The 20,631-nt window shown below is 54.1% G+C and overlaps 9 protein-coding genes across 9 annotated transcripts; 4 read left to right on the top strand and 5 right to left on the bottom strand.

Moving 5' to 3' along the window:
• Nucleotides 1-930: 930 nt before the first annotated feature.
• Nucleotides 931-1,599, bottom strand: BU26DRAFT_145940 (uncharacterized protein). Its single transcript, XM_033819899.1, has one exon. The coding sequence runs from the start codon at nt 1,359-1,361 to the stop codon at nt 999-1,001; it is 363 nt and encodes a 120-aa protein (XP_033689825.1). The 5' UTR covers nt 1,362-1,599; the 3' UTR covers nt 931-998.
• A 147-nt stretch (nt 1,600-1,746) lies between these two features.
• Nucleotides 1,747-2,855, top strand: BU26DRAFT_514662 (uncharacterized protein). The gene has a single exon (XM_033827890.1). It carries the CDS (start codon nt 1,911-1,913, stop codon nt 2,376-2,378), a length of 468 nt encoding a protein of 155 aa, XP_033689824.1. The 5' UTR covers nt 1,747-1,910; the 3' UTR covers nt 2,379-2,855.
• A 1,919-nt stretch (nt 2,856-4,774) lies between these two features.
• BU26DRAFT_447839 (uncharacterized protein) lies at nt 4,775-7,079 on the bottom strand. Its single transcript, XM_033824666.1, has 3 exons — nt 6,891-7,079; nt 6,595-6,831; nt 4,775-6,426 (listed from the first exon to the last, which is right to left on the bottom strand). Exons 1-3 carry the CDS (start codon nt 6,993-6,995, stop codon nt 5,020-5,022), a joined length of 1,749 nt encoding a protein of 582 aa, XP_033689823.1. The 5' UTR covers nt 6,996-7,079; the 3' UTR covers nt 4,775-5,019.
• A 1,001-nt stretch (nt 7,080-8,080) lies between these two features.
• On the top strand, nt 8,081-10,464 carry BU26DRAFT_145776 (FACT complex subunit pob3). The gene is made up of 5 exons (XM_033819898.1): nt 8,081-8,166; nt 8,233-8,455; nt 8,502-9,610; nt 9,664-9,736; nt 9,787-10,464. Coding segments are annotated over exons 1-5 (1,692 nt in total). The 5' UTR covers nt 8,081-8,164; the 3' UTR covers nt 10,072-10,464.
• Nucleotides 10,465-10,857: 393 nt separating this feature from the next.
• On the top strand, nt 10,858-13,235 carry BU26DRAFT_527768 (uncharacterized protein; the record flags this gene model as incomplete). The annotated part of the gene is made up of 4 exons (XM_033830799.1): nt 10,858-10,877; nt 10,930-11,159; nt 11,214-12,374; nt 12,430-13,235. The coding sequence occupies 4 exons, from the start codon at nt 10,858-10,860 to the stop codon at nt 13,233-13,235; spliced, it is 2,217 nt and encodes a 738-aa protein (XP_033689821.1).
• Nucleotides 13,236-15,951: 2,716 nt separating this feature from the next.
• On the top strand, nt 15,952-16,536 carry BU26DRAFT_559471 (uncharacterized protein; the record flags this gene model as incomplete). Its single annotated transcript, XM_033832706.1, has 1 exon — nt 15,952-16,536. One exon carries the CDS (start codon nt 15,952-15,954, stop codon nt 16,534-16,536), a length of 585 nt encoding a protein of 194 aa, XP_033689820.1.
• BU26DRAFT_514657 (kinase-like protein) lies at nt 16,513-18,010 on the bottom strand. The gene is made up of 4 exons (XM_033827889.1): nt 17,663-18,010; nt 17,337-17,608; nt 17,069-17,286; nt 16,513-17,004 (listed from the first exon to the last, which is right to left on the bottom strand). The coding sequence occupies exons 1-4, from the start codon at nt 17,959-17,961 to the stop codon at nt 16,660-16,662; spliced, it is 1,134 nt and encodes a 377-aa protein (XP_033689819.1). The 5' UTR covers nt 17,962-18,010; the 3' UTR covers nt 16,513-16,659.
• Nucleotides 18,011-18,129: 119 nt separating this feature from the next.
• On the bottom strand, nt 18,130-18,539 carry BU26DRAFT_514656 (uncharacterized protein). The gene has a single exon (XM_033827888.1). The coding sequence runs from the start codon at nt 18,453-18,455 to the stop codon at nt 18,228-18,230; it is 228 nt and encodes a 75-aa protein (XP_033689818.1). The 5' UTR covers nt 18,456-18,539; the 3' UTR covers nt 18,130-18,227.
• BU26DRAFT_514655 (uncharacterized protein) lies at nt 18,520-20,158 on the bottom strand. Its single transcript, XM_033827887.1, has one exon. The coding sequence runs from the start codon at nt 20,073-20,075 to the stop codon at nt 18,660-18,662; it is 1,416 nt and encodes a 471-aa protein (XP_033689817.1). The 5' UTR covers nt 20,076-20,158; the 3' UTR covers nt 18,520-18,659.
• Between the last annotated feature and the right edge of the window lie 473 nt (nt 20,159-20,631).

Below are 20,631 nucleotides of genomic sequence, written 5' to 3'. Positions count from 1 at the left end.
CCTAAACAAAATCTTTTGTGTATCACGATCACGCCGTCCCTCTTCAGCGAGCCTGCCCTTTTGCATTCCACGAGCCAGCCCAGCTACGATAGTCCAACTAGCCCACCGGGTCGATCTCCGCACGCGGCCCAAGAATACATTCGAGCAAGCCATTCCGCGGAGAGAGTGAGCAGTACCTCCTTAGACCTACCGCCAGAAAACGCAAATCCGTTCACGGTACCTTCAAGTGGTATTTGCAAGCCACAACGCAACAACAAGTGTTAGCTTGGCAGGCAGTGTCCTCGTTCCGAGAATGGTTCCCGGGCAGCAGGCGCCAGCTCACCGACAGTGCAACAGATTGCAACGCAGCTAGAAACGCCGGTCTTCAAGCATCGGACCCATGACCGTTTAGCACGCGCCGACGCGACGACCTTTCAGATCCAGCGCAGGCGTTGTTTAGATCCATGGGAAACAGGAAATCGATGCAGTCCGGAGAACGGTTGCTGGTGGAGTCCTCACACTACTGTTTGCACACCAGGGGTCGAAGGCCTAGATGCATCCTTTTCCAGTGACCTGCGCCTTCGCCATCCGCATCAACTCTAGTCAGATGCAAACCTCAAGCATTCCCGTTCAGCGGATCTGTATTCGGGAGCCTCCCTATGCGAACTTCGACAACATCCAGCTCCATGTCTCTTCAGCTGGTCGCAGCTATCGAAGAGCCTTGCTAGATACCCGTCTGACTGGCGCTTCCACCGACCACTTGACCAAGGCCACGCAGCATGGAATTCGACGCCGGGCATATTATCAGAGCGCAATGTCCAGGATTCCGAGAGCTCGTCGCAGTTCGGCTGCTTGGATCTGCTGCTGTGTCCAGATGGCGTAGCCAGGTAACAAATCCTCAAAGTGTGACAGAGGGTAAAGACGTGCCATCTGGCGCGCTCGGCAAGACTTCTCGGACAACATCGTAAATCCACCTTCAGGGATGAAACGGTCCTTCTCTTCGTCTGTGAGCGTCTGGACTATACTATGGTATGGAGATGAGGGGCTGGGACGGTAATATTCCCATTCGCACTGGCAATGGGGATCCTGATGAGAGGCGCAGTCTCGACTCCGGCCGTTCTAGACCACTTTCCCACGGTTCGGCCCGCTCGCACAGTTCGACGTTGAAGCGACACAGGCCGGTTGCTATGGTGCGCGGGCAACAGCTGCGGTTGCTGCGGCCGCTGCGGTGCGCGTCTGGATTGTGGCACCGGAGCGATGTCGTGTCGTGAGGGGACTGGAGTCGTTGGCGGAGCGGGGCGGATGTCTTGCAGGCATGTTGGGTGTTTCGGCGGCGTTTCTACCTGAGGCAGCCCAAGCGTCTTATAGTCAGCCGTTGGCATTGCGCAAGCAGCCCAGCCCAGGCTTGCGCGTGCCAAAAAGGCGCAAGCCGCGGCGTCCGGTGAAAATTCGTCGCGGACGAAGTCTGGATGCACGCATACGGGGCATCTGCCATCGCCGAGCGGCACTTGGCCGAGCAGCCGTGACAACCAGAGTAGTAGCAGGCAGGCGGCATAAGTACTGTAGCAGTGTAGCCTGTTTGAACATGGACATTACTCCAGATCTCGATGTTGGGCGAGGGCCAAAGGTGCCCAGCCGAGACGCAATGCACGCTAGGCCATGACTATGCAGTCTGGATCGCGATTCATCACACTGATCGCAGGCACAGCCTTTTATCCCAGCACTGCGGGCCTCGTCTTGGGCATCACAAGACAGCCAATCCCGACGCATCCGCCTCGGGCTGCGTAATTCTGACTGGCCCCTGCTGCGCTGTTTCCGTGTGTGCAGATACCAGTATATCAGCGCGCTCGCCCGCGTCATGGAACTCTCCCCTTTGCTGTTTCGAGGTGACGCGCTGCCACCACACTCTGCCAGACCGCACTTGAAGTACCATGTACTCCGACTACATTAATCCCGATACCTCGTCCTCGCCAGCCTGCTACTTCTCCATTCTTCCAGCCTCTTCGAGCCACTTCTCCGTGGAAACCCCAAGCACAACACCCCTCTCGGACTACTCTCCGGACGTATATTCCGACCCGTCACACCCACTACTGGCCTTTCGACACATCCCTCACGAGTGCCACATGTCGTCTACCGCAGACGTATCCAGACTGCTGCAGCTCCAGACTGCCGCCGCGCACCGGCCCGCCGCTCAGCCACTGCAGCACAGTGCCAGCGCATCCTCCAGCGACTCCGAATCCAGCTCCAGGGCATCCTCCACGTACAGCAGCTCATCTCCCTCCATGCTCTGCTGCTGCCGGTGCCGCCGCGAATCCGGCACAAACGCAATGGTCCAGTTCGGGACAAACTTGTATTACTGCAACCACTGCGCCAAGATGACCGGTTACTGCGCCGGCTGAGGCTAACGGCGCGCCACATCGTCCGCGAAGAGGAGTCCTCAGTACATCTCGACATGAAACAATTACTCGCTGTTCAGCATTGTTCCGCCTTTCTCTGCTGCAACGTCATTACAGCAAGAGTCGACGTTTCCGGAGCGCTTGGAGTCTATGTCCCTATCCCTCAACAAGGAGTCCACGGACTCGGGTACATGTGTAGTCTCAGTTTCAGCAATCACTGGAAGGAGGAAGAAAGATTGTCTGGTCGGGAAAGGCATCTTGGGATTTTCAGCATTGTCATTATCGGAGGAAGAGGGTTCGGCTATCTGGTGTGTGATGGAAGCGCAGACTTCAACGGAGAAGAGAGCGAGCGGAGCTAGTCTTCGCTGCCTTGTCGTGATGTGATCACGGCCGACATGATAGTCACTAGTAATATGATACCCCATTCACGGCGTCCAAGTAGTCTTTCTCAACGCAAATGTGAACTCCTAGCGCATGACTACTTCATTTCATCTCATCGTGATCAACGCAATGCCATGCATCGTACTGTCTCATCACCTACCAGAATCCCCCATGACCGAGCAGTGCGGCGTCCGCGAATGTGCGGCAGAAGAAGCAAGATAAATACCGCATCCAGCAATCAACACACTTGAAACAAACCTCCCTCGTACCACCTCAATCTCTCCCCTTCCTTTTCCCCAATCCAGCAACCCCTCCACTGCACCAAACAAAGCACCCCAAACCCATACCATCTCCACCCTTTTCCGACAGCCCCATACCATCGCCCCACTATTCCCGCATCATCGACTCTCCCGACCCACGGAACGCAACCAAAACAAAAACATTACCGCACATGCGCATTCGCACATCGCGATGCTCAGAATCCGATGTTCTCGAACCTCGATGTCCTAATGTCGATCTCCGGGGCCGTTCATTAGCAGCCCTCGCTAATGCGGACAGGGAAGAGATCGTCGATGAGCAATCGGGAGATCGTGCTGTGGTTCCACTCAAGTGCGACGGACGGGTGCGGCCTCCACGCTAGAGGGGTAAACGGCGATGGGGTGAGCTTTTTGAGATGCTGGGGGGAAGTCTAGCTGGCGCATCGCCGCGGTGGGTATTTGGAGGACGCGCATGCGGATGGATTTGTGCGCGGGCGATGGGCCGCGTGCGATGAAAGGTCGCTAGTCGTTTGAAACATGTTATCGGTGGTGGGCCGAGGCGGCGTTCACGCGAGGCAGTTGCGTCTGCCTCCTCGTCCTCCTTCGGCTTCTTGTCTCAGACTCAACACCACCAGCCTTATCTAGCATCTCATTTAACGCGCATCCAACATCTCGCATATTGACTACGAGGCACGCTCTCACCATCACTCCACCCTCGCCCGGAAGTCATCCAACACCTCAGTGATCACATCCTCCCCTGCACCAAGCCGCATCAACTATCATGTGTCTGCCCTTCATCGATGATCTCCCGTCATTTCAATCCAAGCATTCCTAGTCCAACAACCGCACCACGCGTGGACCAAGAGTAGTTGTTTCCGAACGTTCCGGTGCCGGGGCGGGGCGCGACAGGTTATTGGGTCACAGCAAAGCTAAGGCGGACGACCAGTGTCCGAAATCCTTCGTAGTGCGTTTCGTTTGCACATTCATCTCCCGATGGTCGTGCGGCTCAGATGAAGTGACGCGTGTAGCGTAGTTTCGGGTTGACAAGGCTGACGGCGGGGATCGTCGCGATCAAGCGGCTTTCCTTACCAAGCGTCTTCTGGCATCGATCCATGCATGGCTTTTGAGTATGTCCTTCATGTGTTGGGAGGATTGCCCTAGGGTTTTAAGATTGCGACGGGAAGTGATTTGACTACGATGAAGGAATAGCTGAGTTCGTGTTCAATTATGGTCGTCGTTGTTGTGAACTGCATTCATTCGAAGATGCGTGTACGAACGGGTAAGGCCTTGTAGACCACGAGTCGAAGTTCTTTTGGAAGACTGAGAAACGGGGAGTGGGAGGCGGTCGAGATCATGTTGTAGGGTTTATGCCGAGCTTAAAGTACAGGCTATAGCGTAGAGGTCCCAGTCAGTATAATTGGAATTTATACCAGTGAGTCGACGAAAGCCATTTGCCCTCCTACGAGTGAAGGACCTGCTTCTAACAGTCTGTCTGCCTAGAATATCGGAATATCAGAGTCAACTACTTAGGGCAGCCAGCACTTCAAGGCCGGAAATCCCACGCAACTATCTCAGTGCCCTCGCCACAGCAATAAACGCAACTATCATCAATCTGCAAGTCCATAGTCTTGTTGGCCATGACCCTAATGTGCACAGGTCGACTCCCGACGACAATCGGAGAAAGGGGTCAACACTGCACCGGAAATCGAAAGTGTATTGATGCAATCCCAAGAAAATGACGTCCCTTGTTTTCGAGCCCACAATTTGACCATTCCATCGTAGCCTGCGGATGCAATCTTCTAATTTCCGTTAGACACTCCTCCCATGACTTTCACCGAACGTAGCGAGCCCGCGCGGCCTTCTAGACACTCCACCGGCCGCGGGCGATGAAGATTCTATCTTTGAGCTGCCCAAAGACGCTCCCAGGTCATAGCCAAAGAGTCTGATACTCAAGTCGTATTTATATTCGTCATTCATGACAACATTACCACATCCTCCTTTCCTCGTTACAACATCGCAAACACCATCGCAATCCCTCCCAGCACCAACCCCGTGTACACAGCGTACCCAGCATCTCCCTCTACCAGCACCGCAGCACCAGTCTGACTCGGCTGCGCAGCCCCTGTCCCCGACGCCCCCGTCGGGCTTGAAGACGAACTCGCGGTCGAGCTCGGACTAATCGTATCGTTCAGCGGCACACTCGTCGGCATGACGACCGTCCCATTCCCTGCTCTCCGGCCCACGCCCACCGTACTCGAATTCCCCAGACTCTCCTGCTCGCTGCTAAGCGCCTCCACGAAGATAAACGGCGTGTAGTTCCCGCTCGACCAGCTCGTTTCGAAGCCCTGCTTATCCACGATGTCGAGCTCTTGGAATCCTGTTTCGTTGTTCACGCTGCCCCAGAGACGCCATTGGGTTACTTCTGTCGCTCCGTTCCACGAGAAGTAGGCAAGGAGTGGATTTGTTGCGTTCTCGGGTTGCGCGGGCGTGACGAGGGCCGGGTTATCCGATGGGCGGCCGGTCCAGTTGTATGTGTAGGCGCGGTAGTTGTACACGTAGGAGCCGAATGTGGCGTACAAAACGGGGTCGCCAGCAGCATTTGTTTCGGAGACGGCGGGGACGGAGCCCCATCCTATGAACGTGCCGCCGTTGTCTAGGACCTGGTAATTTCCCTGCGAACCGGCGAGGATGCCACCGGGAATAGGCGCGTACGTCCTATCGATCAGTGTCGCTGTTTTGGCCTCCAGGTCTAGCGAGATGACCATGCCGGACGACTGTGTGGCCGTCTCGTTGAAATCGTTGCTCGCGTTGTCGAAGAGAGAAATAATAGTACGGGTGTCGTTTTCGGATAGGAAGCGCGCATGGTGTTGGAACGTGAAGTTGAATTGGGTGGTGAAACTGAACGTGCTGTTTGGGCTACCGTAGCTCAATTCCCATAGTATGGAGCCATCAGATGCGTTGATGTAGTAGAGGGCTGATGTGTGCCGAGCAGAGATGAGGTAGTCCCCAGTCGAGCTTTTGGCGATGGAGTTGATGTGGAAGTAGTCCCAGCCCGATGTTGCGCTCGTTCCATTCCCGGAAACCTCGCTTTCTCCCGGGAGAACGTAGCTGGCGGAAAGGTCCACGTGATCGCTGGAATGCCATTCGAAGATGACTTCGCCGGAGGAGACGTCGACCTCTTGGAACATGCCCTCGGTCAGCCATTGCGGATTGGAATTAATGTCGTAGGCGGCCAGGTCGTATTGGATTGGATTGTATGCGGTGAGTAGTGCCGTCTCGCCGTCGCCAATAACCCACGATTCGTGGAAGTCGTTCAGGGGGGCGTTGTTTCCTGTTCCGAAGGTTTGGACGACGTCGTAGCTGGAGTTTAGAATGATACTGTGGCCTAGTCCGTGGCCGGATGGTTGTGTGCCCTGACATCCAATTATTCATTGATCGCGATTCGGCCTCTTATTGAGATACTAGCTGCTACTTCTGAATGTACAAATCCCAAGGCTTAAGATTTATCATGGGCAGAAAAAGGGGCATGCTTCCCAACACTTTGGAGAGGTAGGCGAAGAGTATAAATAAGTGAGCCTTACCTTCCACATGCACAAATGATCTGAGCCTTGATAGGCACAGATGCGCAGTTCATGAGTGTTGATTTGGGCTTCTTCATTTTGCTCGGTAACATTGTATCCTGACCAAACTAGATTTCCGGCTTTGTCGAAAATATACGGTCCGGTCTGCGTGGCTCTATAGGGGCAAATAAAGATGTAACCGGTGTCGTAACTATCTTGAACGGTCACATTGAGCGCCGGAGCTTTGAGGTCTGGTCTCTGTGTGGGGGTACTGTCAGCACATATTCTCCGAGCGCGCTAAAAGCCGAGATACCTACCGAAACATATGTCGAGAGGGGCTCTGTGGTGTTATCGCGGTCGGTATCTTGCGCAAAGGCGGAAAGCCATAGTAAGTGAGCGACGAGCAATGTGACAGTGTTCATGGTTTTCGGCGGCGACGACGGACACGCTTCGGAACAGAGCACCACAGGACAGCCATGGATTATAAGGCTTGAATCGAAGGGTATCCCACATGTTGACGGTGACGAAATAGACAGCGCCACACTAGATAGGTGTGCAAGCCCCATCCCGCGATCATCTTGGACAGCATTGGCGGAGCATGGCAAGGCTCTCGGGGGCCTTGGACGCTTCAGTCCTATCTAGGGCAAAGGCGTGATGTATTCAATGCTACCTGCTTACCTGGAACAATGTAACGGAGACAATAGAGCAAAAGAGCCAATGGTAAATGCGTATATGAAATGTAAAACACCAGGGTAGTAACGTTGACAACGTCCGAAGTAAACAGGTCCACCATACTAACCTCCAAAAGTCAACGATCACTGAATTGCATACGCGTCCGCTTAGCACTAAGGTGGAGGAGGGCATGCGAACGGCTAGCTCTGCGGGTAGCGTTTCCGGCGCGTGATCGTGAGGCGCCGAAACAAGGCACGCAGACCGTGCTTAGCGAGCAGCGGGAAGAGGGTGCCCTGATTTCTGCTTCATCTGGCGAGCTACTGTGGAAAGTGCATGAAGTGATGATGTACCAGAGAAGACCCCGCCAGTAAGAGGCGCACCCGGGAACCGGGCGGAGCATTGGCGCCGTGAAGCCCCACGATGGCTGCGGGGAAGACAAGCGCTCGGCTTGCTGGTCGGAACTTGGATTTTCGGAGACTTGGGGTACAGTATATGCAAGCATACTCTCGACATCCGCAGCGGACACTGAATGCGAAGGCACCACGATTGCTTCTCGTGGAGCCACGGGAGTCGTGTCGTCTTCGGCTGAATGTTCAAATGCGTGGGATCTCCAAGACAGGGCGTCGAAGCATATAGCATACCCAAACAGGAGTGGATGCTCATTATTTACTGGCATAGAGAGGTAATGGAGCAAAGTGAAGTTGCGGTGCGACTCCCACGCCCAAGCCGGGCACGCCGGGGCCCCGCGCGTGCAAGGACCAGGACACGTGATCGCATCGGCTTAGTCATGAATCTGCACGACGCGGTCAATCGCGAACTTTCCACCTCTACCTTTGTACTGGCAGCCCGCGTTTTCCAACCTCACCGCCATCCACCTCACCCAACCTGACGTATCCACCTTTGCGCCTCAGCAGCGGCAATGTAAGTAGTCTTCGTCAGCTATAAATGCGCTGCGTACTCTACGACTAGCGGCTAACTGCTCGACAGGGAGGCGTTCAACGATATCTACCTCAATTTCTCCAAGAAGCATGGCGTCACTCGCTTCGCCGACTCTGGCTGGGGATGGAAGCCTTCGAGCGGCGGCGAGACATTTACGCTGGACCAGTCTCAGATACTATCGGCGCAGTGGAGTCGTGCCGCACGAGGCTACGAGGTGAAGGTGCTCTCACGAACGGACGGCGTCATTCAGCTCGATGGCTTCAAGCAAGAGGTAGGAGTCGCGGATGCTCTAAAATGGCTATGGCTGACCCCTCCAGGATTTCGACCGGATAGCCAAGCTCTTCAGGGTTTGGTACGGCATCAACCTGGAGAACCGAGAGCACGCTCTCCGCGGTTGGAACTGGGGCAAGGCAGAATTCGGCAGGGCCGAGCTGTCCTTCAACGTCGCAAACCGTCCGGCATTCGAAGTGCCCTACACCGAAATCTCGAACACAAATCTGGCAGGCAAGAACGAGGTGGCGGTCGACTTCTCTCTTCCCGCGGATGGCGAGGTAAACGGCCATCTGGGCGGGGCGCGGTTTCGCGGCAAGAAGTCTGCGGGTGCCAAAGACCAGCTTGTCGAAATGCGCTTCTACATACCCGGCGTGGCTTCCAAGAAGGAGAAGAAAGAAGACGGCGAGGAGATGACGGATGGCGAAGAAGGAGAAGAGCAGAACGCTGCCAATCTCTTCTACGAGACACTCATGGAGAAGGCTGAGATTGGCGAGGTTGCAGGCGACACATTTGCCACCTTCCTCGATATCCTGCATCTGACCCCCAGAGGTCGTTTCGACATCGACATGTACGAGAGCTCGTTCCGGTTGCGAGGAAAGACGTACGACTACAAGATTCAGTTTGACTCGGTCAAGAAGTTCATGGTACTGCCGAAGCCCGACGACATGCACACCCTCATCACCATCGGCCTTGATCCTCCACTGAGACAAGGTCAGACGCGGTACCCGTTCCTTGTCATGCAGTTCAAGCGCGATGAGGAGGTCAACCTTGACTTGAACATGAAGGAAGAGCTGTTGGAATCCAAGTACAAGGATAAGCTACAGTCACACTACGAGGCGCCCATTGCCGTGGTCGTCTCCGACATCTTCCGAGGGCTGAGCGGCAAGCGCATCTCTAGGCCATCCCGCGACTTCATCAGCCATCACGAGCAGTCTGGCGTCAAATGTTCGATCAAGGCCAATGAAGGGCACCTGTTCTGCTTGGACAAAGCCTTTATGTTCGTCCCGAAGCCCGCCACGTATATTAGTATGGACAACATTGCATCGGTAACCATGTCTCGAGTCGGAGGAGCCATGGCAGCTAGCCGAACCTTTGACATCACTTTCACGATGAAGGGAGGACTGGCGGAACATCAGTTCTCTAACATCAACCGGTGAGTGGGCGGTCATAGCGCTGGACCCTGCATGAGACTAATCCGCACTATAGTGAGGAGCAGCAGCCACTCGAGAACTTCTTCCGGGCCAAGGGCATCAAGACGAAGAATGAAATGGCTGATGATGTAAGCTATTTGCAGCTCCTTCTCATAGTCCAGCTAATGACACGTTATAGTCTGGAGCGATCCTTGCTGCGGCCCTCCAGGATGACGATCTCGCTTCTAGTGACGGCGAGGTTGCAAATCGCGGATCCGCAGACGAGGACGACGAGAGCGTCGACGAGGACTTCCATACCGAATCGGAATCGGAGGTGGGAGAGGAATTCGACGAAAACCACCGAAGTAGCGACGACAGCGATGATGAAATGGCGGATGCGGATGCGGATGCAGATAGCGATGCGGCAGACAAGGAAGCGGAGATGGAACAGCGCCCAAAGAAGAAACAGAAGACGGCAAAGTGATGCGCCAGCCGCGCTAAGACAGCGGTGAGACTAGCGCGAAAGGCGGTGACCACGGTTTCCCGATGATATTCCGAATACTCAAGAATCTTCGATGGGCATTGGTGCCGTTTGCAGGATCGTGGCGGATGAGCGCTTTCGCAGTATGGAGACGAGTCCGAGCTGGCTGATTAGGCGTACGGTATGTGCCTGGCCGAAACATGGCTTTTGGGTGCCGATGCAGGCCCAAGGGGTTGGGCATTAGGCGCTAAACGGGCCGAGCATTTTTCTGGAAGCAGCAAGGGGAAAACCTGATGTAGTGGCAAATGCTAGCGGGAACAATCCGACGATAGCGCACGTGTATTGGCCTCCGCTAGCCCGTGCTGATGTGCGTCGGGTCATGAGTCGGATGTGCTTGGACGCCACAGCATTTGACCGAAGCGATGTACAGGTACAAGCTCCCTCCTCGTGTTTGCTGAAGCTTAGCAGTATCGTTACCCCAGATCTAGCAGCGCCCTTCGATTCAGTCTAACGCAGCCTCTGCAAGCTAAAGCGAGCAAAAGCCCCTCGCCATCCCTGAACCTCGCTGCTGGTGGAAAGGTGGAACCGCTTAGCTTAGCACGAACCATGCTGCTAGACCCCGCATCCGGTTCTCCTGCGATGGAGGGCTGCAACCACCACCACCACCACCACCACCACCATGCTTGTCCTTACATATAGCCCAATGCTCGCCGCCCCTGCAACGGCGCATCTCACAGTTGGCGCCTTCATCGAGAGCGAAGTGGAGCTTGGGTAGATGTTACGACTACGATGCGCTCACGAACAGGATGGCAAGTTGACCCCTCCGCCCATTTGACATCTTCTGACAGCGTTTCGTGCCAGCTTGACGTGCCGCCAGAGGAAGCTCAAGTGCGATGAGCAGAAACCCGTCTGCGGCCAGTGCTGCAAAGCATCCCGCGAATGCGTCCCAAGTTCTGGGCTGGTTTTCCGCCACCAGCACAATGCCTCCATGAATGGCGACAACGCAACAGATGACAACGCCCTTAAAGGCTTCTACGCTTACAAGAATACTTTCCACGATGAGACTGTCTGGCTTGACATTCCTAAGAACGGTATGCGCCATCCTCGTCGCCGGCTCCTGCCATGATCGTCTAATCATGCACTAGTGACGTTCCTCAACACGACCAATCCCTATCTGGACCCCCTCAGCCCGGAGCTTGAGACTATGTCTGTCACATCGCGAGATTCTCCAGCGCCCTTTGAGCGTCGGTCGTTCACCTCCTGGCCACGAGCTACCAACCTTGACAATGTCACTAGCACGCCCTCCAGCACTGGACCCGAGATGCATCTCCATGCGGCCAACAATGGCCCCTTGTGCTTCACTCCAGAAGCAGATGCGGTTCCCTCCCGTGAGCGCTCTTCTCTGATCTCACCGCCAACATCGTCGGTAGGGACCCCACTGTCACCCTCGGTCTCCCTTCCAAACCCGCCTCCACATTCTCTCTTGAGCCACCCTGCCTCTATGACGCCTCCGCCTATCGACCCGCGTCTCTCGTCGCCATTCGAATCCGGTCAGATACCTCGCTCGAGCTCAATCGCAGCCAGTCGACGGGCACCATCCCATGCTGGCATGGAGACCATGGCCGAGCGAGATCACGAGATTGCATTTCTCCTGAGGTGCTTCTCTGAAGGCCCTGGTTACTGGATGGATCTCTTCGACTTGGGGAGATATTTTTCTTCCTACGTGCCTGTCAAAGCTCGAGAGAATCCTCTCTTGAAGTACGCCGCCGTTGCGTACTCGGCTAAAGCTCTTGCACGTGTCCAAGGGCGGAAGCCAGTCATGGGCGGTAGCACAACCCGCCAGGCTCGGATGGAGCTTTATCCAGACGCCCACTCGGTAGATTGGTATCACAAAGCTGCGCAATACTACGACGCCGCCGTGTCACTGCTGCTACAAGCTTTAAAGTCCGATGCCACCATCACTCCTGAGACAGACTCCGAAAGCGGTGAGCCATCATATGTGCCCGAAGGTCCATTGCATAAACGGCGTCGCAAATCAAGCAACGTCAATCAAACGTCGAGCACAGACGAGCTGTTGGCAGCCTCGGCGATCCTTTGCGTGTACGAGTTCCTAGACGCATCTGTGCCAGAATGGGCCAAGCATCTGAACGGCGCGAAATCCCTTCTAGTTATTGCCCAAGAACGTATGATGCCTCTGCAGATGCCGACACCTTGCCCAGCGATCACGTCTGCCAACTTTGGGTTCATCTCCAAAGCGCGGCGAGCGACTTTCTGGAACATAGCTCGCCAGGATATGTTAGCAGCTTGTAAGCTTACTATGCCCGACACTCAGTTGTCTCGCTACTGACTTTCAGAACTTAGATATCAACAAAACCCAAACTCGTCTCGACACCGAAGATCTACCTCTATGGAAGGAAGCTGGTCTCCTCATTGACGATCATGGATATATCGTTCCTAGCAACACGACCGAAAGCGGCTATCCAGAAGGCGAGAGCATGATGAAGGAAGACCTCATTTGCAATGCACTGGTTTGGCTAATGTCTAAACTGGTCAACTTCATGGCCGCCGGCGATGACCTTCCCGAGAACCTTGGACCCTCCTGGGCGGGCGTGCCCCAACGTACATTACTAGATTACTGGCATTCCATGAGACGGCAATTTCAAAGATGGTATGATGGCTTGCCGATAACCTTCCGACCGTGTGCAAGAGTCGACCCTGCCCACACTCCCGGACGGCTACTCCAAGGAGAGAACGAAATCCTGTTTCCCGAGATATGGTATTCCATCCCCATGTGCGCCTCCACCATGCAATGCTACCATATGAGTCAGATCCAGCTGCTCATGAACAAGCCGCATGAGTCCACACAAGGGCGTACTACGGTGGTCGCTCGGTTGAACTCTTATCAATCCGTCCTTGCCGCTTGCCAGGCGGCTGCACGCGAAATCATCGCTATATCCCTGGCCCGCTCAGACGAAGCCGTCCGCATCCACTCTGTTCAGCCGCTGTTCACTGCAGGCCAGTGTCTAAGCGATCCTAGAGAACGCCAGGTAGTGCTGGGCCTCCTTCGCGATATTGAGACCGACATTGGCTGGGCTACCGACTATCGAGTGAGGCAGCTTGTTGAGCAATGGCAATGGGAAGAGCATGAAGGAACGCTTGCGTCATGAAGAGGCGTTTGGTTGGGAGAGACAACAACCAATGGACAACATCCACAACGAAAGCCACCTATGAATCCAAGGAGAACCCTGCCTTGTCGAGCAATATTGAAGCCTTCTAGAAGCCACTCGACGGTGACACCCCTGGATAGTTCGCTTGACACACGCACCTGCGACCAGCCACGGGGCGAGCGAGAACGAGATTCATCATGTATCTCTACACCCGCCCCCGAGCGGGCTTCACCTGTTGAGGGAGGCGTTTCTGGGCCGCAGCCTAGGCGCAACCAGCCGGCTTCCCCGATAGGTCGGCGGTGCGCCTCATCTTCTAACGAGCTGTACGACATCAGGTCCACAGCGCCGCTGGCTTCTCACAAAAAGCAAAGCTCGCAGCTTACATTCCTCCTGCGTCTTTTGCTTCATGCAACAATCAGCTCATACCGCTAGACGGGAGGGGACTTCACAACTTCCCCAACGCCACAGACACGTACGTACTTTGCCATCGTACGTAACCCTAGTCCGTATTAGAGCTGTTTGGGTAAAGTCTGATTACGATGGTGATAGAGATTACTGGATGATGGCTACAGCGCTCATTTGCCCTGCATTTTCAGTGGACAAATAGAGCATTGGAATGTAGGATAGGATGGCAATTTGACCCGTCCTGTATCGAACATGGGAAAGATAGACGTTGGAAAATAGATCTCACTACTTTGATCATGAGCTTTGCGAGACGTCCCTGTAGCAGCGAGTCGACATGTGCCCGGAGCATATTCATACCCCCGAGATCCTTCCTAACTTTCTTTTTCAGCGGCGGATCCAAACACGAGCACACCCTCTTCCACGTGGCGGTGAGCTCATGATCCGCGCCATGCATATCTAGCCGAGAAATGAGGCTTTCTTCCTGAACCACTGAAGTGCATTATATTGCTTGTTGCTCAGATGCCGAACTGCATAACCCAGATCAACCCATCACTAGTATGGAAGAAGATCGCGAGCGGTGACGAGTGGCGCACCGATCCGGGGAAGTGAGGGAATTTCCAGCATCACGAACATGTGGATCCCTGGCATCTATAGATGTATGGTCTTCTCGCCCTTCCCTCATCCGCACTTCCCCGACGGGCGTCTAGCTTCTGCTGGATAAGGTTTGGACGGACGCAGGGCAGGGAAGTGAGTCAGCTTGGCAAAGGATTTACATAAACTTTTCGTTGCGATCGGTGAGGTGAAGTCTAACGATTGCGCGGCTCTTTATTTGTCGGTCGGCTCCAGGGAAGATATCGATATCCATCCCAGCGCGAATGTCGCAACACAGAGAACTCAAAACTCTATCCAGCTAGCCTAGGCGCCACTTGGCCTCGGTGCGATGCACCCGTGGCCACCGCTCCTCAGCCTCATCACATCTAGCGCTACATGGCGACATGTTCTTGGGCGCTTCTAGCCTGCGCTGCGTGCCGAGCCCTCCCTCTACCTTCCGAAACCCTATAGATCCTTGCGCGCGATCAATGCTTGCGCGCTCCCGCATCAAGATCGTCGCATCATCCACGCGGAGCCGCTTTGCATGCGACAATAGTGTGGATCGCGGTGGGAGAATCGGCATTCCGATCCCTGGAGCGGAGGTGGCTCCGCGCTGCGCTGTTGGAGAGATAGCATGTGGGGATGGCATGGGTGCTTGCGCATGTGAGATAGGGGCGATTTCTGTGACGCGGGGCTGCAGAACGGGGCGATGATGCATAGAGCTTTGGCGTCGATTGCGATAAACTTTATTGGGGTGTATTGAAGATGTGAGACGATGGCTTTGATCGAGGGTTCCTTGTCCTCGAATACCTAGATTGGATCCTTCGAGGAGTACCTTACCATCCACCCTGAATGTTGACTTCAGGAACCTAACATTGCTTAGAAAAGCCTCGATGCCGCTTTGGGCTTCTTATATCAGGTAGTAGATCGAGTATCCCAGGGCGGTATAGAGGTAGATCGATCTGTTGAATGGAATGATGCAATTCCTCAAGTTGGGCATTGGTGAATGTCCACCCGGTAGCTCTAGCGTAAGATCGCCACTGATTGATCGGGTCTAATAGTCGGTATTGACGGGAATAAGAAGGCACTCTCGGAATCATCGGAATCCAACAACACTCTCAGCGTTCTCCCTCTTCTGACAGCTTTCAGTCCGTGACTTCCCGGCAAGTCATGCCAAATTCGCTAGGATCATACCTCTCAGCCTTCTGTAAGTTGACGTGACGGCACTCAAAGTCCAAGGAGGAAGCGAGTCGCGCTTGTTCGTTCTTCAGGGCGTGTCTAGCCGCAGACGCAAGTCCGACCTTGCAATTGAGCGTTAGGCATTTAGCGTAGAACTTTTCGCGTATCAGAGCGATGGAGAGCACGATTCGGAGAATCCCCGTCGCTCCGGCCGTCTGCCAAACCTCTGCATCCGGGCATAGCTGCAGATAACGCGGCTGAAACCGAGTAGGATCGAATCAATCAATCAATCAATCCTTCCTCTTTCTACTCAACTTCCCTTTTCATACTGCGTTTCAATTTCGGTCACCTATGCTCTCGCCAACATTCTCGTCAGAGCGACTTAATCACGACCTGCGCGTCTGCCGGCGATGACGATATCGCCTCGGTTGGAAGGGGTCAAATCCAAACCAAACCAATAGGCAAAGGCTGGATGGCTTTCGCGATACTTACACTTCGAATTTGGAAGGTATAAACCACCAGGACGAAGGAAATAAAGGTAATGTTAGTCAATCTCTTGTGCGAGCAGTCTCTGATGCGAATATGGCTGAAATATATCCTCCTCGATCTGATACACGCCGTGCCAGGCTTTCCCTCCCTACGTTCGCTACCCTCAAAGCGCGGTACAGCGATTTACTCCGATAACATTGACCCTGCACGGAACAAGCCTCTACTCGATGCTGTCCTCAATAGCGAGCCCGTGAAGTCATCTGGGATTGGGCCTACGACGCGTCCAACAAACACTATGGCTGTGCAATACGAGCAGTACCGCAAACTCGACCGAACCCCGCAAATATGTAGACAATACACTGAAGGAGGACGTGGGAGTTCCTGGCTTTTGCGAAGCCTTGGAAAAATCGCAGGTCTCGAGCCGGTAGCACAGGCCGTGTTCGAAAGGTGCACAGCCGGGATAGTCCGCTCTACCGGGAGGAGAGCGGCTGGAGGAGTAAGGGAGGGGGATGCCTTGAGCCGGTTCGCACGGCTTGTGGGCCTCGACGTCCATGAAGATGGGTTGCAGTTCGGGTCCCAGAACCGGCTGAACCTCTTCTACGCATCAATGAATACACAGTACTTTATTGCCGTCTAATGCAGCGGTGAAGGCGCTATATCGAATACACTAAACCAAGCCACGTCATTCTGCTTCCCTCGCCTTCTGCGGGCTGTTCTTGGGGTATTGATTTCAAGAGACATTTTCCTTTCTCTAGCCACCTCAAACACCTTCAAACCACTTATGTGCCAACGCCTCGCGTGCCGTAATTCTCTTCCCCGGATCAAAGTTCGTCATGGCACAAACAAGGTTTTTAAAATCTTCGTCGACGCCCTTCCAAAGGGAGAATGGTCTGCGCGGGTTGTCTTTGTTGAAACCATCCCGAGTTACTTCAAAAATGGGAACCCAAGGATTGTCGCCAAGGTGCTTCAGGAACCGACTCAGTCCGTCCTCATCTGCAAAGTACGAGATTTGGCGTTCGATTACCACGGCCAAGGGCTCCACACCTTCGTTCAACTCCTCTTCTCCAACGGCAAAGATAACGCGTTTATGCACTGCGTAAATGCACTACATGATATCAACAGTAAGCAGCAACGTCAAAATCCAAGAGTTTGTATGCGTAGAAACTTACAACAAGGGCGAAAGAGAAAATATCAGACGGCTTATTCACCGGTCCTCGGGCGTGTGCTTCGGGACTCCTCCACATCCAATTACCTGCCTGTTTTCCAATCATATGTGATCCAGGAGGGATATATGCGGCATCCTCAAGATCCGCAAGCTGGACTCGCTCGATAATTATTCCATCCTGGTCCTCTTTCGAGTCGATCAAAACATTGTCCGCCTTAATATCTGCCTAAAATAAGTCACTACTCATTGCTCCGCGGAAGGGTGGAAGCTACCCGTGTGGACAATATCCTGATCATGGAGGTCCGCGATTCCACGAAGTGCATCTTTCAGGATCCGTTTTGTCACCGTGATGGGCAAGTCCTTCTGAGCGAGGCGGAGGAGATGATCGTCGAAGTACTGGAAAACGAACGTGGATTTCTCGGGGATGGTGTCTTTGACGAGGCGGACATAGTTAGTGCCACCGCGTAGCCTATTGTTTATATCTTGAAGATCTTTGAAATTGTCCTCGTGAACATACTTCAGTATGAAGCGTTGGTTGTTGGCGCTGGGGAAATAGTAAGCAGGTAAATCATAGAGAGAAGTGATTAAGTTCACTTGCGTAGCAGAGTAAACCCGGCGTAAGGGAAATGTTTCTTCCTGAAGCACCCGTTCGATGATATAATGACAACCAGACTGGCCGATGTACTCCTTAGGTCTACCGGAGCAGATGACATTGTGCTTGTATTGCGATGAAGCGTGGTCAGGACGATGGCTGGGGTTCTTGGTGAAGCCGGTTTCCAGTTTGCGAGTCGCGGCGCGGCGAGATTTAAATATGTCCGGCTTCTGCAAGAGCAAACGGCCAGGGAAGAGAGAGAGCTTAGTGATAGCATTAGAGGCGATAATTGTGGAGAAGGCCATGACGTAGATACTATTGATGTCGCATTCCAGCAACGGCACAAAGAATTTGATGGGGAGAAGAGGTTCTGCTCCCCGACTTTGCCGCGCGCCAAGTGTGAGCGCTAATTTAGCTCGCCTGCATCTTACCAGCTATAGACGCCTGATCCGCGACGCTCATCGCTTTTCGATCCAACGGGGACCTCCAACACATTTTCCACCTAACTCTCTCTTCAGATACCACCCTGCTCGGCCTCATATACAAGCGCATAGAGGCCGACCCTCCAGACCTAGACTAAAAGGAGTCTGTGCTTGAGGAAGGCGTACAGGGCGTTGTTGGGACGGCGTTCGCAGAACAAGGAGAGGAAGGGATACGAGAATTGGAGGCGCACGGATATCAGGAGGAGGTGACGGAGATGCAGCGGAGAAGGGGGGTAGGCAAGGATTGGGTGGGGTATGCACTCGAGAATTGCGTGAGCACGAGGGAGTATATGTAGCAGTGTGGACTGGGAGAACATCTCTTTGCGAAGAGTATTGATAAGCTGAGGGGGACTATCTCGAGCTGGAGATATTGCATACTAATACATGGCTTTGTATTGCTACTATGAATTCGCGCCGAGAACCTACTGGCCTCGCGAAAGGGGTATCGAAACAAAATTGAAAATCTCAGCTCGCATTTTTGCGGAGAAGAATGGAAGCGCAGAGACGTATACATATCCGCTTCATGCCTTAGCACCAGACTGTTCGTCAGCTTCCTCTCGTACAATTGCTTCAACAGCTCCAGTCCTGTCCGGAAGTGCATCCATGCTCTGTTCCGTGGTCGTTTCTTTGAGAGCTCCAGTCTTCCCCCGGTCCTGAGCTTGCGGCGCTTGATTTCCCTCCTTGTCTTTGGCGTCCGTTTCTGTTCCATTGAGCTTGCCGGCGGCCGTGTCGGAATTGCCGTGGTGCGCTCCTTCATCAGATGGTAGCTCTTCAGGACCGCGCTCGGTGTCTTTAGGCTGCTCTGCATCTTTGAGCGGCTCTACAGCTTTCTTGTTGCTGTGACCGACTTCCTCTTGCTCTGTCGGGGTTTCTTCTGGAGTGCGCTTTGCTCCTTCGGGCTGCCCGGAGTTCGCGCCATGTTGTACACTCTCAATAGTCTCCCCTTCCTCAACTTCCTCCCTATCCTCTTCACTCTCACTCGCCCTCCTCCATCGTTCGTCCTCCTCCCTCCCCTCTTTTGTCTCAACCCACTTCTTCCCCTGCTTTCTCACTCCAAAGAACTTCGTCGGCGCTATGCCATGCCCACTCGTATCGACATACTCCGTCCCCTCCGGCGGTGCGTTTCGTCCAGGTAGGTAATCCTCGCTGGCCCTGTTGAACGCCATTTCCGGTCTGCGTTCGGTCTCGTCCCGGAACACGACGGAGGACTCGAAGCTGACGCGGCGGGAGTTGTCGACGAGGCGGGGGCGTTTGAGAGAGCGCGGTGGCGTTGTAGCTGGTGAGGGTTCGAGAGGACGTTTTGGGCCGCGGGAAGAATTCTCTGGCTGAAGGTGCTCGGGGTCATGACCTCCGCTCTGTTCTTCTCCCTGTTCATCCGTGGTGCTGTCGGCCACCAGTACCTCAACTTGGATGAGGAAATTGTCGAAAGCAATGTGCGCAGCCTTCGCCTCTTCTAGCGCCTTCTGGCGACCGCCGTGCTCGAACCGTCTGCCCTCCAGCGCCTTGAAAGCCTCGTCCTTCGTCTGCATATCATCGTGTAGCTCTTCGAACTTCCGACACGTGTCGCAAGCGTTCGCCTGCGTCCCCGCGGGAACCAGGTCGCCCAAAGAGGATGTGGCGGCTAAAATTCTGTCGCATGTTTTGCAGTTGATTTCCTTGGGTATTGGTGTGTCCAGAGCCATTTGGATTGCCGAAGGGCTGGCTGGTGGTGTATTCCAAGGTTCTGGTCGGGAAGGCAAAGTCGTAGTACTGGCGCTCGTGGTTGCGGTTACGCTTGCGCTTTCCTCTGATTTTCCGCTTATCGTGCTGTGGTTGCTAGGGACAGAAACTGGGAAATAACTCTCATCACTGCGAATAGGAGTGAATGTAGTCGAGCAGGCCGGTTCCTCCCTGGGTCGGTCTGCGCCGTGAATCGTCAATGTCCTTACTTCGATCATCGTCAAATACAGCCCTCGTCACGTGCAAAAAGATATGAGTCTTCATGCCATCACCGGTGTTTGTTTTGCGTACTGGGGTAATAGTAAGAAAGCCGCTGGTAGGTGGTGAAAGGGAATGGTGTTGTTGATAATTTCCAGCCTACCCATTTTCGGCCTCGCTTATCTCTAGGCCTTCTGGTTTCGCTGTGGAGGCCTTCGGCGCATCGGTTTGGTTCCCGCAGTGGGACCCCGCTTTCGGATGCATAGTTCTGGATCCTTCTACTGCTGCACAACACATCGCCGGGCCAGCAATACCTAGCACGGACGACTGTTGAGACAAGATAAGGCAGAACGCCAGTAGTACCTCCCCCTAACGATGTGAGTGGATTAGCTACCTTTTATGCACTAGGTCTAACACTAGATAAGGTGCGAATTTCACACAACTATTAAGATCACGCCCGACGCCCGAGCCCCAGGCGGGACATGAGTTCATAGAATCCGAGAGAAAAGGGACTGTGAACGCACAGATTGTAAAAACTCTGAACATTATGTGCCACCAACAAATACCTCAACGAAT

Source organism: Trematosphaeria pertusa (assembly GCF_010094035.1).
Source record: "Trematosphaeria pertusa strain CBS 122368 unplaced genomic scaffold BU26scaffold_2, whole genome shotgun sequence".
NCBI classification, from domain to species: Eukaryota; Fungi; Ascomycota; class Dothideomycetes; order Pleosporales; family Trematosphaeriaceae; genus Trematosphaeria; species Trematosphaeria pertusa.
Note: the sequence above shows the minus strand (reverse complement) of the source record. Positions and strands in the feature narration are given on the sequence as shown.

Bases quoted from the DNA above. Each gene is read 5' to 3' on its own strand.
- BU26DRAFT_514657 (XM_033827889.1), bottom strand. From the start codon at position 17,961: ATGGCCTTCTCCACAATTATCGCCTCTAATGCTATCACTAAGCTCTCT. The intron at 17,609-17,662 runs GCAAGTGAACTT...CTATTTCCCCAG, and splicing joins CGCCGGGTTTACTCTGCTAC to CGCCAACAACCAACGCTTCA. The intron at 17,287-17,336 runs GTAGCTTCCACC...TATTTTAGGCAG, and splicing joins TCAGGATATTGTCCACACGG to ATATTAAGGCGGACAATGTT.
- BU26DRAFT_514656 (XM_033827888.1), bottom strand. From the start codon at position 18,455: ATGTTCTCCCAGTCCACACTGCTACATATACTCCCTCGTGCTCACGCA.
- BU26DRAFT_145940 (XM_033819899.1), bottom strand. From the start codon at position 1,361: ATGCCAACGGCTGACTATAAGACGCTTGGGCTGCCTCAGGTAGAAACG.
- BU26DRAFT_447839 (XM_033824666.1), bottom strand. From the start codon at position 6,995: ATGAACACTGTCACATTGCTCGTCGCTCACTTACTATGGCTTTCCGCC. The intron at 6,832-6,890 runs GTAGGTATCTCG...ACCCCCACACAG, and splicing joins CCCTCTCGACATATGTTTCG to AGACCAGACCTCAAAGCTCC. The intron at 6,427-6,594 runs GTAAGGCTCACT...ATTGGATGTCAG, and splicing joins ATCATTTGTGCATGTGGAAG to GGCACACAACCATCCGGCCA.
- BU26DRAFT_514662 (XM_033827890.1), top strand. From the start codon at position 1,911: ATGTACTCCGACTACATTAATCCCGATACCTCGTCCTCGCCAGCCTGC.
- BU26DRAFT_145776 (XM_033819898.1), top strand. The intron at 8,456-8,501 runs GTAGGAGTCGCG...TGACCCCTCCAG, and splicing joins TCGATGGCTTCAAGCAAGAG to GATTTCGACCGGATAGCCAA. The intron at 9,737-9,786 runs GTAAGCTATTTG...GACACGTTATAG, and splicing joins AGAATGAAATGGCTGATGAT to TCTGGAGCGATCCTTGCTGC.
- BU26DRAFT_514655 (XM_033827887.1), bottom strand. From the start codon at position 20,075: ATGATCGAAGTAAGGACATTGACGATTCACGGCGCAGACCGACCCAGG.